Source organism: Myotis lucifugus, unplaced genomic scaffold, assembly GCF_000147115.1.
Source record: "Myotis lucifugus unplaced genomic scaffold, Myoluc2.0 scaffold_21, whole genome shotgun sequence".
In the NCBI taxonomy this organism is placed as follows: Eukaryota; Metazoa; Chordata; class Mammalia; order Chiroptera; family Vespertilionidae; genus Myotis; species Myotis lucifugus.
Genome location: NW_005871069.1, coordinates 9,847,650 through 9,862,182, shown reverse-complemented (window position 1 = coordinate 9,862,182; position 14,533 = coordinate 9,847,650). Strand labels below are relative to the sequence as shown.

The 14,533-nt window shown below is 43.4% G+C and overlaps 1 protein-coding gene across 1 annotated transcript in view; it reads right to left on the bottom strand.

The window, feature by feature from the left end:
* TRPC1 (transient receptor potential cation channel subfamily C member 1) overlaps positions 1-14,533 on the bottom strand; it is a 162,663-nt gene that overhangs the window by 37,103 nt on the left and 111,027 nt on the right. Inside the window, exon 10 of the mRNA XM_014453217.2 lies at positions 13,391-13,534. Coding sequence (XP_014308703.1) covers positions 13,391-13,534 — 144 coding nt within the window. The remainder of the gene's footprint in view (positions 1-13,390; positions 13,535-14,533) is intronic.

Sequence of the window (14,533 nt, the reverse complement as noted above, 5' to 3'; positions counted from 1 at the left end):
TGTCATATAGGACCCAGTGGCTCAGCCTGCCCAGTCACCTGAGTTGGACACTCTTGGTGCAGCCCTTTGTGGGATGTTTGCACAGTCTTGTTGTAGTTGAGCCTTGATTGCTGTTGGTATCACTTGCAGGAATTGACCTCCAGGCCAATAGGCTGTGGTGACCAACTATGTCTACACTGGAAGATCTGTTGCACAGGAGACACCTTTATTGGGCAGGACTTGCTTCAGTAGGGCTTTGGTGCTCACTGAGTCTGCCCCTTGAGTGTGCCTCTTATGTATGTGAAGAGTTGTAATCCATTATCATCTCCAAGGAGGTGCAAGGTCAGCCACTGTCTGGGGCTGCCTAGCAGGAGCTACAGAGACATCTGCAGATTCCTTCTCTTTGTATGGAGTTTGGAAGTGCCCAGACGAGGCCCAGCTGTGATGCAAGGCCGCTGCTGCTACCAGGTATTGGGCCTTCTTTTGGAATCTCTGGGGCTCTCTGATGCAGCTGCAGTTTGTTTTAGGCAAAAGGACAGGCCATTCATATGCAAAAGCTGATGCGCACAGCTTGGGTAGGGTTGTAAATTGGGAGGGGCGGGGTCTCTGGGAATCACCAGGGCGGAGCAAACAGCAATGGCTTTCCAGAAGTCCATGGTTCTCCACCTCCCACACATCCCTGCAGGAACAATGATTGCTTCGAGCACCTCTAAGAGTAAGCTGCCCTCACATTTCTGTCCCAATGTCAGACAGTCCAGTTTCTCCCCGTATGTGTCTGGGTCCCCCAGAGTCTCGCCCGTAAATAGAATTCAGGGCAAGCGGGAGCTTGTATCTCCCTCCTGTTTAAAGAACAGCACATCCAGGTGTGCTTTCCATGCCTCCGCACCACTTACCGGTGTCAATGTGCTTTCTTCACCTCTCTAGTTGTAGAATTTCCACTCAGCCAGCTTTCCCGCGGTTCTGGGTGGTAGTTGTTCTGCTGTTTAGTTGTAATTTTGGTGTGGTTGTGAGAGGCAGCAAATATAGGTGATTACCTATGCCGCCATCTTGGTTTCTCTCCACAACTGTGTTTATTTTAAATCTTTTTTAAAAGCCTGAAAATATGACTCTATAGGTTCCTATTCAATACCTATCCCTGTTCCTGACTAACCAGACCTTGATTTTTTAAAAAATATATTGTATTGATTTCAGAGGGGGAGGGAAAGGGAGAGACAGAAACATCAATGATGAGAATCATTAATTTGGGCTGCCTCCTGCACACCCTCTACTGGGGATCAAGCTTGCAACCCAGGCATGTGCCCTGACTGGGAATAGAACCATGACGTCCTGATTCATTATTTGATGCTCAACCGCTGAGCCACACAGGCTGGGCAGACCTTGATTTCTTGAGGGATAATACATCCACTGTGGAGAATAGTATAGAGTTTCCTCAAAAAACTAAAAATGGAACTCCCATTTGACCCAGTGATCCCACTTTTGGAATATATCCCAAGAAACAAGAAACACCAATCAGAAAGTGATAGATCCTCCCTTCACATGCAGGGGTGGGCACGCCTTTTGAGGGGCGAAATGGGAAGGGGTGGGGGCTTAGTGTACTCAGCGCACACTGATTGGTGGCTTACTGCATTGTCTATATAGGACAAGGGCTTAGAGTATTTGGCAAGTGTGGATTGGTGGTCCAATGTATAGTCCATATAAGGTACATGGTTAGTCACTCAGGTTTTTCCGGGCTGCAGGTTACGTCATACTCAGCCCACCAGTTGGGGGAAGGGAGGATCTATCAGAAAGGATATATGTACCCCTATGTTCATAACAGCACAATTTACAATAGCTAAGATTTAAAAACAGCCTAAGTGCCCATCAGCAGATGAATGGATTAAAAAACTGTGGTACATCTATACAATGGAATACTACGCTGCTGTAAAAAAGAAGGAATTCTTACCATTTGCAACAGCATGGATGGAACTGGAGCGCATTATGCTACGCAAAATAAGCCAGTCAGAGAAAGATAAATATCACATGATCTCATTCATTTGTGGAATATAATGAACAACATAAACTGATGAACAAAAACAGATCCAGAGACAGAGAAGCATCGATCAGACCATCAAACCTCAGAGGGAAGGTAGGGGAGGGTGTGGGTAAGGGGGAGAGATCAACCAAAGGACTTGTATGTATGCATATACGCCTAACCAATGGACACAGACACCAGGGAGGTGAGGGCATGACTGGGGGTGGGGGGGCAATGGGGGGATAAGGACACATATGTAATACCTTAATCAATAACAAAAGAAAAAATTTTAAAAGAAGAAGTGCAAAATAAAATAAAATAAAGTACTTATTTTCTTAGACTTTCTTGTAGCTACAAATAGCCATGTGACCAAACTCTGGCCAATGAGTTACAAGTGGAAGTATTTGCAAAATGATTGTTCTCTTGATAAAAATAGAAAAACAGCAGGCCTGGGTTTCTGCCTTTTGCTCTCTGCTTCCCCCCCCCACACACACACCTCACCCCCCCCCCTTTTCCTGCTGAATACAGACTTGATATAATGATTTGGAGCAAGGAACTTATAACCCTAAGAACCAGTCACACTCTAAAGATGGCACATGACCTACTGGCTGAGAAGATTTGCTTTGTAAGTGTTAGGTCTGATCAAATAATTGAATTGATGCCCCCTCCCCTGGGAACTGACATTTAGGTCACTTCACAATGGACATTCCACTTGCTTAGACCACATTCCACTTGCTAAGACCATTATCTCTCCCCTCCGGACTTTCCCAGAATCCAGACCTGCACAGAGAATTCTCCAACCAGAAAAAGCCAGTCTAGAGTCCTTTAAAAACCTCTGACTCCCCATCTTTGGGTGCTGGCACCATTTAGGGGCTCAATCCATCTGGTATCCAGATGACCTAATGAATTTATCATCCCTTACCACTTTGGCCTCATGCATTTCTCCTTCAGCGACCCTAACATTTGGTGCCAAAACCTGAGGTGGTTCCATGGGGAAGGGGAGCCATCGCCCCAGCTTCAGTCACCCTGAGTTTTCTACTCAGAGAGTAGTAGGCAGTGGCAACTCATCCTGAGCTTACCTCTGAATCCTACTCGGATGACTTGACTGCCGGCCTCTATTAGGCTTATATGCATGCATACAAGTCCTTTGGTTGATCTCTCCCCCTTACCCACACCTTCCCCTCCCTTATGAGCCCTCCCAAATCAGCCAAGGAGGATGCCTTATCGGAACCTCTCCTTCTCCATTGCTGACCCTCCATCCCACACTAGCCAATCTTCTCTAGGTGAGTGAAGTTCCACAATTTCCCTCGTCTCGAGTCTTCTGCCCTCTCTCTCTCACTGACTTTCTGAAAGTCTCTCATCTAGAAAGTCCTAGCACTAGGCCATTAGGCTTTGGGTCCTTCTGGATTGGGGATGCCCTGTCCGGAGGGTCACCCCCTCATTTCTCGTGGTGATTTGTTTAGCAATGGGGACGCCTGCCCTAAACAGTCATTTGGATTTGTGGTCTGTCACTCACACTTCCTCTTTCGTGGGCTACGCTACACTATCTCTGCACACTCACGGGGGAGATGATGCCCGAGCACCTCATTTGCTTTTGTAACACTGTTTGGCCACAATATAAACTACATAACAAGTCTCAATGGCCTGAAAATGACCATGTGTTTTGACTTTAACACATTGGTCCAGGCGTTTTCACCCTCTAATCTCGACCCTCTCTCTGTCAGTCCTGCTCTACTCATCAGATCCTACTCTTTCACATAAAACGTCATACCCCTAACACTTCTGACTCTGAATCTACTTTTGATTCAGCAGACCACCAACCTCCGTACACTTATGCAGCCCCTCCCTCACCTGCAGTAGATTCCCAAAACCCAGATCCTCCTAAGTAGCAACCACCTTCTCCCCAGTCCCTGAGAGCCCAAATCCCGAGAATTCGAGCTCCAATACAGACTTTTCCCACCTAACACTCGCTCTCAGGCCACCAAAAGACCGCCTTCTTCAACAGCCTCTTCTATTCCCACTCCCATTCTACCCCCAAGGGAGATAGCAGGAACTTAGGGTATTGTCTGGGTACACATCCCATTGTCTGTGTCCAACCTTGCACAGATTGAGAGGTGTCTCAGGTCTCTTCCCACTGATCCGACCACCTTTACTAAGGAATTTGAGTACCTGACCCAGTCCTATGACCTAACCTGGCACTACATATACTAGTATGTCCTCCTGTACTCCTCTCTAAGCCCAGAGAAGGAGCGAGTCTGGCTAGCAGCTCAGGACCATGCCGATGCTCTCCATAGACAGGACACGGTGGCCAAGCCAGTTGGAGCTGACATGGTCCCCCAGAACTGACCCAAGATGGGACTATCAGGTTAATTCTCCAGGGCGCCAGCTCTGTAGCCGCATAGTCACCTGTCTCATTGCTGGGCTCAAAAAGGCTGCCCATAAGGCAGTCAACTATGACAAACTTAATAAAATCACTCAAGGCCCTGACAAAACTCAGCTCTTTTCCTCTCCCACCTCACTGAGGCCTTACAGGAATTTACCACCTTAGAGGCACCTCCCCAGAGGGAACCTTTCTTCTGAATACCCATTTTATATCCCAATCAGCCCCCAACATATGTCGCAAACTTCGAAAAATAGACACAGGTCCACAAATCCCTCAGAAAGACCTCGTTAACCTAGCCTTTAAGATCTTTAATAAGAGACGAGGAGACCCAAATCCAAAACAAAAGCAAGATCAGGCCAAGGCTGAGGTCCAGGAGGAGGCCTTTCAGCTCCTAGCCACCACTCTCACGAACCCCAAACAAAGTGCTGGTCCTCCAACCAAGGATAAGTCTAAGGACTAAGCCTCCTCTGGGCCCATGCTTCAAATGCAACAAGGAAGGACACTGGACCAAGTCCTGCCCTAACCCGAGACCCCTGCCTGGGCCCTGCCCAAGGTGCGGAAGGGAAGGCCACTGGAAATCAGACTGTAGTCTGGCCCCTCCAGGTCGGACTTCAGCTAGTCCAGCAAGGTCACCCTCTGGATCTGGTTTGGAGCTCCCAGACCTCCTGGGACTGGCCACCAAAGACTGAAGCTGCCCAGGCCCTGACAAAGTTCCTCAGACTTACATCACCAGGACAGAACCTTGGGTAACAATTGTGGTGGCAGGTAAGCCGATCTCCTTTTTCATTGACACTAAGGCCATTTATTCTGCCCTCCCTGAATTTGCTGGGACCCTTATCCCTTCCTCAGTCTCTATTTTGGGGGTTGTTGGATTAATCTCACAGCCTAGACACCCCCTTTATCCACTCTTTTCTTGTTCTACCTCAGTGCCCCACCAGGGCTACCGTGCATACCCTCATAAAGCCCAGTTGTCCCAAACCACAGTCACCTACCTCGGTTTCACTCTCACCCCACAAAGCCGAGCCATTACCTGAACACATATTCTCCTCCATGACTGTCCCCTCCTCTAGACAAGAAATACTCTCCTTTCTTGGGCTCGCTGGGTACTTTCACATCTGCGTTCCCAACTTAAGTCTTTTGGAAAAGCCCATCTATGGTGTATCAATGGGACCCCTCACTGAGCCTTTAGATCCCAATGCCAGCATTTTCACCCCTTTAATGCTCTGAAAACTGCTCTCATCTCAGCACCTTTGTATCTCACCCTTCCAAAGAACAACTGTCTTTACTGCAAAACTGCAAAGGCTTATTTAACAGTCTTGCTACTATCAGAAGCTGAATTCATCATCACCCAAATCTTAGGATATTATCTCTAAGGAAAAATGTGACAGTTTTAAATCCAAGAGGCTAGAGGCCTGGGAACAGGCTGCTGGGCCTGCTCCCTCCTCCCCCACCCCCCACCTTTTCTCTTGCCTCATATGCCTATACATAATTTTCCAATGTCTTTGATAACCTAAAGGCTTTGGTGCATTGCTGGGTTAAATGATAAACATCTAAATATTTTAAAATAACAAAAAATACTAAAACATTGATTGATAGACAAGTTTTAAACCTGCCTACTCTTAGCTTTTATTACAGAAGGTCTCTTGTACTTCGTTGAAGGTATATTTTCTTGAAAGTAAGAGTGTGTTTAAAGTGTGTTCATAAATGTAAATGCTGGTTGTTTACTTTTTGGCTGGTTATTTGTGAATGGATAAAAGGCTTATAAAAACTGTAGGAAAGTTAGTCCAGTGATTCAATACCTGATCACCCCTAACATTCTAAGGGATCCCTTCTCTCCTAGTAAAGCAACCCCACCCAGACTCTTTCCTGTTGTTTATGTCCTTAAGTTGAAGCCTAGACTTTATTTCCACCACTCATTCACAGTCCTTGACACTATCACTGAAAGTCTCAACAGATCTTTCTGCTTGGTATTTAGGAACTTCTCTCCCCATTTCTACCCTTAAAAGTCATACACTGCAAAGAACACTGAGTCACAGGACAATATAACAATAGGTCATCTCTAATCATCAGCTTGCAACATCACAATAAACCTAGAACTACCAAAGGGCCATTGGTCCCCAATGGGTTGACTACCAAGTCTCCCCAGAAGCCAATGGTTATTTCCTACAGCCAGGCCATTTTACTTCTTATCCAACCATCCAGGCCCAAGGCTTCAACTGCTCCTTTCCTTCCCTTTCGCTTTTCCCTTGGATAACAACCCACTCTAGCATTCCATTCCACCCACTTTCACTGCAATAGAATCTCAATCACTTATCTGTCACCCCTTAATGGTAGCACCATGGCAACTACCCTCTCGGTTTGGATCACGGAACTGGGAAAAGGAACTTCATACCCTTTAGCCCACCTCTTCTCCCTACACCTTTCAGCTTCTCACCATAATCAGGGATTTTTCTTCCTCTGTGGGGAAAACATATACATCTGCCCCACCAACTGGACAGGAACCTGTACTCTTATCTACCTATCACCCAATGTAGATGTGGCCCCAATAATCAGTCTTCACCTGTCCCTGTAACTCATCATATCTGACACAAAAGGGAAGTCCAGATAATCCCTCTCCTCATAACCCTCAGCATCACAGCAGGGATTGGAACTGGCAATATGGGGCTTAACCACTGCTCTATCATACCTTGAAATCCTATCTCAGGAACTATAAGAAAGCTCTGGATGCCTAGCAAGGGTCAAAACTGGGAAAACAAGAACCTCACCCTCAGGGTAACCTATCCTCCCTTTTCATATAATTAGTCAGGCAACTTAGACCCCTGATCTTTTCCTCCCTAAAGATAACATCTAGACCTCAGCTGTATTTCAGCTTCAGGCCCAGAAAAGCAGCAAAACCAGACAAATGATACTGTGGCAGCCTAAGGACCAGCTTTTACCTTCCAAGTCACTCAACAGGACCACTTTTGAGCCTTCACCAGCCAGTCTCTCAGAGAAATCAGGGTGCTCCAATCCCTTGCTCCAATCCCTTGCTCCAATCCTGAAGAATCTATACTGTGTTCCAGTCACTGACAATCAAATCCATCCCCCTATGATCTCAATGCCCCCTCTCAGCAGGAAGTAACTATGGAAGATATCACCTTCATCCCTATTCCATAAAAAAAGGCTGGAATATTAGGTCTGATCAAATAATTGAATCAATACTCCCTCCCCTGGGAAATTGACCTTTAGGCCACTTCACAATGGACATTCCACTTGCTTAGACCACATTCCACTTGCTAAGACCATTATCTCTCCCTTCCAGACTTTCCCAGGATCCAGACCTGCAAAGAGAATTCTCCACCCAGAAAAAGCCCACCTAGAGTCCTTTAAAAACCTCTAACTCCCCATCTTTGGGTGTTGGCACCATTTGGGTACTCAGCCCATTTGGTATCCAGATAACCTAATCCTATATAATAAAAGAGAAATATGGTAATTAGTGTATGACCGCTACCCTTCCCATTGGCTAATCAGGGCGATATGCAAATTAACTGCCAACCAAGATGGCGGCCGGCAGCCAGGCAGCTGGAAGCGAACATGAGGCTTGCTTGCTTCAGTGACTGAGGAAACCAACGTTCCCCGCCTGCGCTGCAGGCCTCTGAGCTGGCAGTTTGAAACATTGTAACAAATATAGAAGCTAAACAAAACCCCAGAAACCAGCTTTCAGCCTGCCGATATCTCAGAGCTGGAGTTATACATTGTTTCGATTATAGAACGCAAACAAACCAGATACCTGCTTTCAGCAGCGGAAGCCTCAGAGCTAGAGCCAGAGCTAAAGCCGGCCCAGAATAAGAAAAAAAGGAGCGGTTGGGAGCTTCAATCAACTGCCAGCCTGAAAGCAGCCCTCAGCCCCTCACCCAGACTGGCCAGGCACCCCAGTGGGGACCCCCACCCTGAAGGGGGTGTGACCAGCTGCAAACAGCCATCATCCCCTCATCCAGGCTGGCCAGGCACCCCAGTGGGGACCCCCACCCTGATCCAGGACACCCTTCAGGGTAAACCAGCCGGCCCCCAGGCCTCTATCTTATATAGTAAAAGGGTAATATGCCTCCCAGCACCGGGATCAGCGGAGCAGCGAGGCCTCTCGGCACCGGGATCAGCATGACAGGGGGCAGCACCCAAACCCCCTGATCGCCCTGCGGCTCTGTGTGTGACAGGGGGCGGGGCCACAACCTCCCTATCTGCCCTGCTCTGTTCGTGACAGGGGAAGGCGCCCCAACCCCCTGATCGGCCCTGCTCTGTGTGTGACAGGGTGCGGCGGCCCAACCCCCCCCCCACAGGCCCTGCTCTGTGTGTGACAGGGTAGAGCCATAACCTCCCCATTGGCCCTGCCCTGAGTGTGAGAGTGGCGGCGCCCCAACCCCCTGATCGGCCCTGCTCTGTGGGTGATAGAGGGCGGCGCCCCAACCCCCCCCCCCCACGGGCCCTGCTCTGTGTGTGACAGGGGGGAGCTCCTCAACCCCCTGATCGGCCCTGCTCTGTGCATGACAGGGAGGAGCTCCCCAACCCCCTGATGGGCCCTGCTCTGTGCGTGACAGGGTACAGAGCCCCAACCCCCCTGATGGGCCCTGCTCTGTTCATGACAGGGGGCAGCGCCCCAACCCCCTGATTGGCCCTGCTCTGTGCATGACATGGGGCGGTGCCCCAACCCCCCAATCGGCCCTACCCTGAGCGTGACTGAGGGTGGCATCGCAACCTCCTGATCCGCCCTGCTCTGTGCATGACAGGGGGCGGCACCCCAACTCCCCAATCAGCCCTGCTCTGAGCCCGACCAGGGGCTGCACCTAGGGATTGGGCCTGCCCTCTGCCACCCAGGAGTAGGCCTAAGCCAGCAGGTCGTTATCTCCTGAGGGGTCCCAGACTGCGAGAGGGCACAGGCTGGGCTGAGGGACCCCCCCTTCCCCACCGAGTGCACAAATTTTTGTGCACCGGGCCTCTAGTAAATTTATAATCCCTTACCACTTTGGCCTCGTGCGTTCCTCCTTCAGGGACCCTAACAGTAAGACAATATTAATTCTACTTATACTTAAACATCATTCAGTTCTGAGATCTATACTAGACAATCACACGCATATAATCTATGGTTGCCTGGGACAAGGGTGGGGGAAATACTAAATGGAAAAAGGGCATCAAGAAACTTTTTGGAGGAATGCAGATGTTCTGTATCTTGATTATGGTGGTGATTAAACAAGTTTATACATTTGCAAAACTTATCAAACTATACAGTTAAGATGGGTATACTTTATTCTATACAAATTATACCTTAATAAAGACAATTTAAAAAAAACTGTTTGCTGAACTAAATAATAACATTTAAGCATATATTATTATTAATCTGCAGACATTTTTAAAAGATAGAAAGACAGTAAATATTTGTTGGCCTGACTTAAATTATTGGTAAGTTCTATGGCTATTAAAACCCCATAAATTATTCTGCTGGAAGATAAAAGCACACATAACAACTGAAATGACAAATGCAGTTTTTGTATATACATCTATAGTTCTTTTGGGAAGAGACTAAATCAGGAAGACTTGAGTCAATAGTTTTAAGAAATACAAATAGATAATTCAGTAAGAAGTATTAATATACTTTCTCTTTTTCAATTCTTTGTAGAAATTTCTAGTATGCAAACTTAGTGATACCACTAGTTTTTAGCTTAAAAAAATCAACATACACATAAAAGTACTGTTGACTCTTGATTAAAACATTCATAAAAGATATTAGTGGCAAGATTAAATCAAAATAAGAGATGGTTTCTAAACTAATGTTTCACATATTATATTTTGGTGGAAAACAGACCTGAACACATTTCATGAAAGATGGGTATGGCATTAAACAAACCTAAGTTTGAATAATGTTAAATAAGTTTCTGTACTTTCTCACAGGTTTTAATGTGATAATGTGAATTGTGAATTCCCAAAAGAAGTTAATGAATGCAGTGTGTCCCAACATTATTTCAGTTAGGACTTGCTTAAGGTGTCACACTGTTATAGAACAATGGAAAGCTAGAAAAATTCTGGGACAAGTGGAATAGGGAAACTGATACAGGAAAATTAAACAAAGCCAAAAAGCTTTGCAGGCTGCTTCTATCAGAACAAAGGGTTAAAACTTCTCACAAAAGAATGCAGAAGATGTGGAAGGAAAGGGAAAAGAGGGCAAGGAATCTTAATTCAAATTCTCCTTTACCAGAGACTGCTTAGTGCAAATCATCCTGGAGCTGTTAAAACAGCAGGGAGGAGTGGGAAGTACAGTCTTATCTCATCCCAACTGTTTAAACAGAAAAGCCAGAGGTCTAGGGATTTAATTGCCAAGTGCTTCTCATAAATTGTGGGAAAGCCATAACAAAGAAAAGGGGAGACCTTCAGAGTTAATCTGTATCAGGATATCTAGCAGATAGTTTTTTAAAAAAAATTTATTGACAAGAAGGTATATAAGGCAGAAATCTCCCACCCCACTTGTTTTTCAGATTAGCTGTAAGCCCATCTGGGCTTCATAAGCCAGATGTAGAGATTTGCTTGCCTTGCTTAATAAATGTGCATGTTTTAATTTTTTAATAAATTCACATTAACACAACACAATTATTATCTGGATTCACTCGTTTGAATTCATTCCTATGAGCATGACAAGAATCGAGTGGGGACAGCCCTCTCCCTCTGACTCAGGGGCTGTCCGATTAACACTTCTCTGGTGTCTGTGAGAGGGGCCTGTAACAACACTTCAGGAAACACTGTTGCAGGACGAGAGCACAACCAAGTCAATTCAGGTTTCCCCTCCATATTTTATATTCATATCTTTGGAGAAGGTAATTATGCCTTTTATTTAAAATATCTCCTCTAAAAATATAAAAGAGAATCTAAATTGTTAGTAAATTTTGATTTCTCAAGGGAAAATAAATATTGCTCAGATTTTCAGGCTTATAAGATAACTTAAGCAGTGGTTCTCAACCTTCCTAATGCCGCGACCCTTTAATACAGTTCCTCATGTTGTGGTGACCCCCAACCATAAAATTATTTTCGTTGCTACTTCATAACTGTAATTTTGCTACTGTTATGAATCGTAATGTAAATATCTGATATGCAGGATGTATTTTCATTGTTCGCGACCCACAGGTTGAGAACCGCTGATAGAGTATATGTAGGGCCAATTACCTAGCATAATTGATCCCACCTTCTAAAAATAATCAGCTACTAAAATCTGTGGGTAAAGTCAACCAATTATGAGTCCTTCCTTTAGTGTAAAGACACTTAGATTTAGTCCATCTCAAAAGCACTATTTCTTTAACTATAAAATACTGTAACATATAAAGTTGGACTACATGGAATCTATTAAATTTTTTAGGTCTAAAAAATTAGGTGAGGCAATATCACTATTCTATATGAGATTTTCTCAAAAAATTATTAGGTTTTATGCTATTTTCCAACTTACTGCATTTAATATTTATTAAACAGTTAAAGAGTATTTTTAAAAATTTAGCTTACATATTTTCAAAATCCTGTAGTATAAATTGTTTATACAACACCTCCCTTATATTTATCACGTAAAACTTTAAATATGAGCCCGGCTGGCATGGTTCATTGGTTGAGCATTGACTTCTGAACCAGGAGGTCATGGTTGGATTCCCAGTCAGGGCACATGCCTGGGTTGTGGGCTCCTCCCCAGTAGCGGGGGTGTGCAGGAGACAGCTGATAAATGATTCTTTCTCATCATTGATGTTTCTATCTCTCTCTTTCCTTTACTCTCTGAAGTCAATAAAAATATATTTAAATAAAATTTTTAAATGTGAGATTCATTTTAAGAAGCAGATTTTTATATTCGTCTAATGTCTGAAGAATAACTCTATTTAAAAGACACCTATGTCTATGGACTGGGGAGAGAGGCACAATGGACCACAATTTAGTAAAGACTGAATACCTGAAAGCAAAGGATTATCATTCAACCAGAAGCAAAGTAGATTAACAAACTGTCTTTTCAATTGTTATTTTCAAAAGTAAAGGTTAGCTTTAACATTATCAGAGAACAATGTTCCAGTGGGCAAGTAGAAAGATGTTAATAATGACATCTAACAAGTATTCTTTAAGAAATTTTAATCATCAACAAATCAACAAACGAAAAGTGCTGGCGAGGATGTGGAGAAAAAGGAACCCTCGTGCATTGCTGGTGGAATGCAGACTGGTGCAGCCACTGTGGAAAACAGTATGGAGTGTCCTCAAAAAGTTAAAAATGGAACTCCCATTTGACCCAGTAATCCCACTTCTAGGACTATATCCCAAGAAATCAGAAACACCAATCAGAAAGGATATATGTACCCCTATGTTCATAGCAGCACAATTTACAATACCTAAGATTTGGAAACTACCTAAGTCATTGATGGCGAACCTCTGACACGCGAACTCATTTTTTTGGTTGATTTTTCTTTGTTAAATGGCATTTATTTTATATAAATACATAAAATAAATATCAAAAATATAAGTCTTTGTTTTACTATGGTTGCAAATATCAAAAAATTTCTATATGTGACATGGCACCAGAGTTAAGTTAGGGTTTTTCAAAATGCTGACACGCCGAGCTCAAAAGGTTCGCCATCACTGACCTAAGTGCACATCAGCAGATGAATGGATTAAAAGACTGTGATACATCTACACAATGGAATACTATGCTACTATAAAAAAGAAGGAACTTATACCATTTGCAACAGCATGGATGGAACTGGAGAGCATTATGCCAAGTAAAATAAGCCAGTTGGAGAAAGATAAATCATGATCTCACTCATATGTGGGATATAATGATCAACATAATTTGATGAACAAGAATAGATCCAGAGACAAATGGCAGGGGAAGGGGGGATTAGAGAGCAACCAAAGGACTTGTATGCATGCATATTAGCATAAAAATGGACACAGACACTGGGGCGGTGGGGGCTTGCCTGGGGTGGGAATGGTTGCAATAAAAAAATTATATATATGAAATTTTAATTACTTACCTGTAATGGACCCAAGATAGAACTTGTTGTATACATAAAAAAGAGCCGAAGATAACTCAGAACATTTGCAAATGCAAACAGCCCTTCTGCCACCAGTGTAGGATGAAATGCATCCCAGTCTTTCCGATCAGCAAAGTCATGAAACTAAGGAAGAAAAAGCCAAAGGTAAATAGCTCTCTCAATTTAGTAAAATAAAAACTTATTCCAATTATTGAAAAAAAACCACATTTTAATTATGTTTCCTTGTGGGAGGTCACTATGTTTTATAAATTTCTCTTCTTTTAATAGAAATAACATTGTTTTAACAATAAAATATTTCTACAAAGATGAGGCAATATCACTATTCTATATAAGGTTTTCCCAGAAATTGTTAGGTTTTAAGAAATTAAAGTTTTAAAAACTGTTATTAAACTTTTTATGAATAAATGTTTACTAGTTTTTCTTAAATTCCACAACACAAATTTTAAATACATTTACATGTCAAATTATTACCTATCCTATTAAATTGACCTTTTCCCTTGAATCAGGATTCTAGAATAAGCCATAGAAGTTCTTCTCCCTTTTATATGCAAAGGAGTGCTTTGTTACCTAGACAGAAAGTGGCCACATGCTCCAACCACCTGGGATAGTCAGATTATGTACCAGTTTTCCTGGCATAATTATTAACAGTATCCATCCCTTTTCATTTCAAAATGTTTAAAATGCTTGATTAATATATGATTTGGGCATCCCACTTCTAGAGCTAAAGAGACCAGTCTAATAAAACAATGACCCTCAACTCTTTATTGAACTGTGTATCTATGTATAACCAATTTTTATTTCTTAGTAATCTCAAAATTCTGGTCACTGACCATATTTAACATGTTCCTACTACTAATTACTTAAAAGAACAGAGTTTTTAATAAAGTAAAATGATGTTAGATAACCAGTTCACCTTTTATAGTTTATGTTAGTATAAAAACAAAAAAAAACAAAAACCCACACATAAAAAAAACCAGAAAACAGAAAATCCTGTATCATTTAGTTCTTTAAATGTGACTCCTCAGAATCTAAACTCTTTAAACAAAGACAGTTAACATTGGAATGTGTAAAACACTATATAATTAATTCCATTCAGATAAACTTTTTATCTCTGGCAGATAT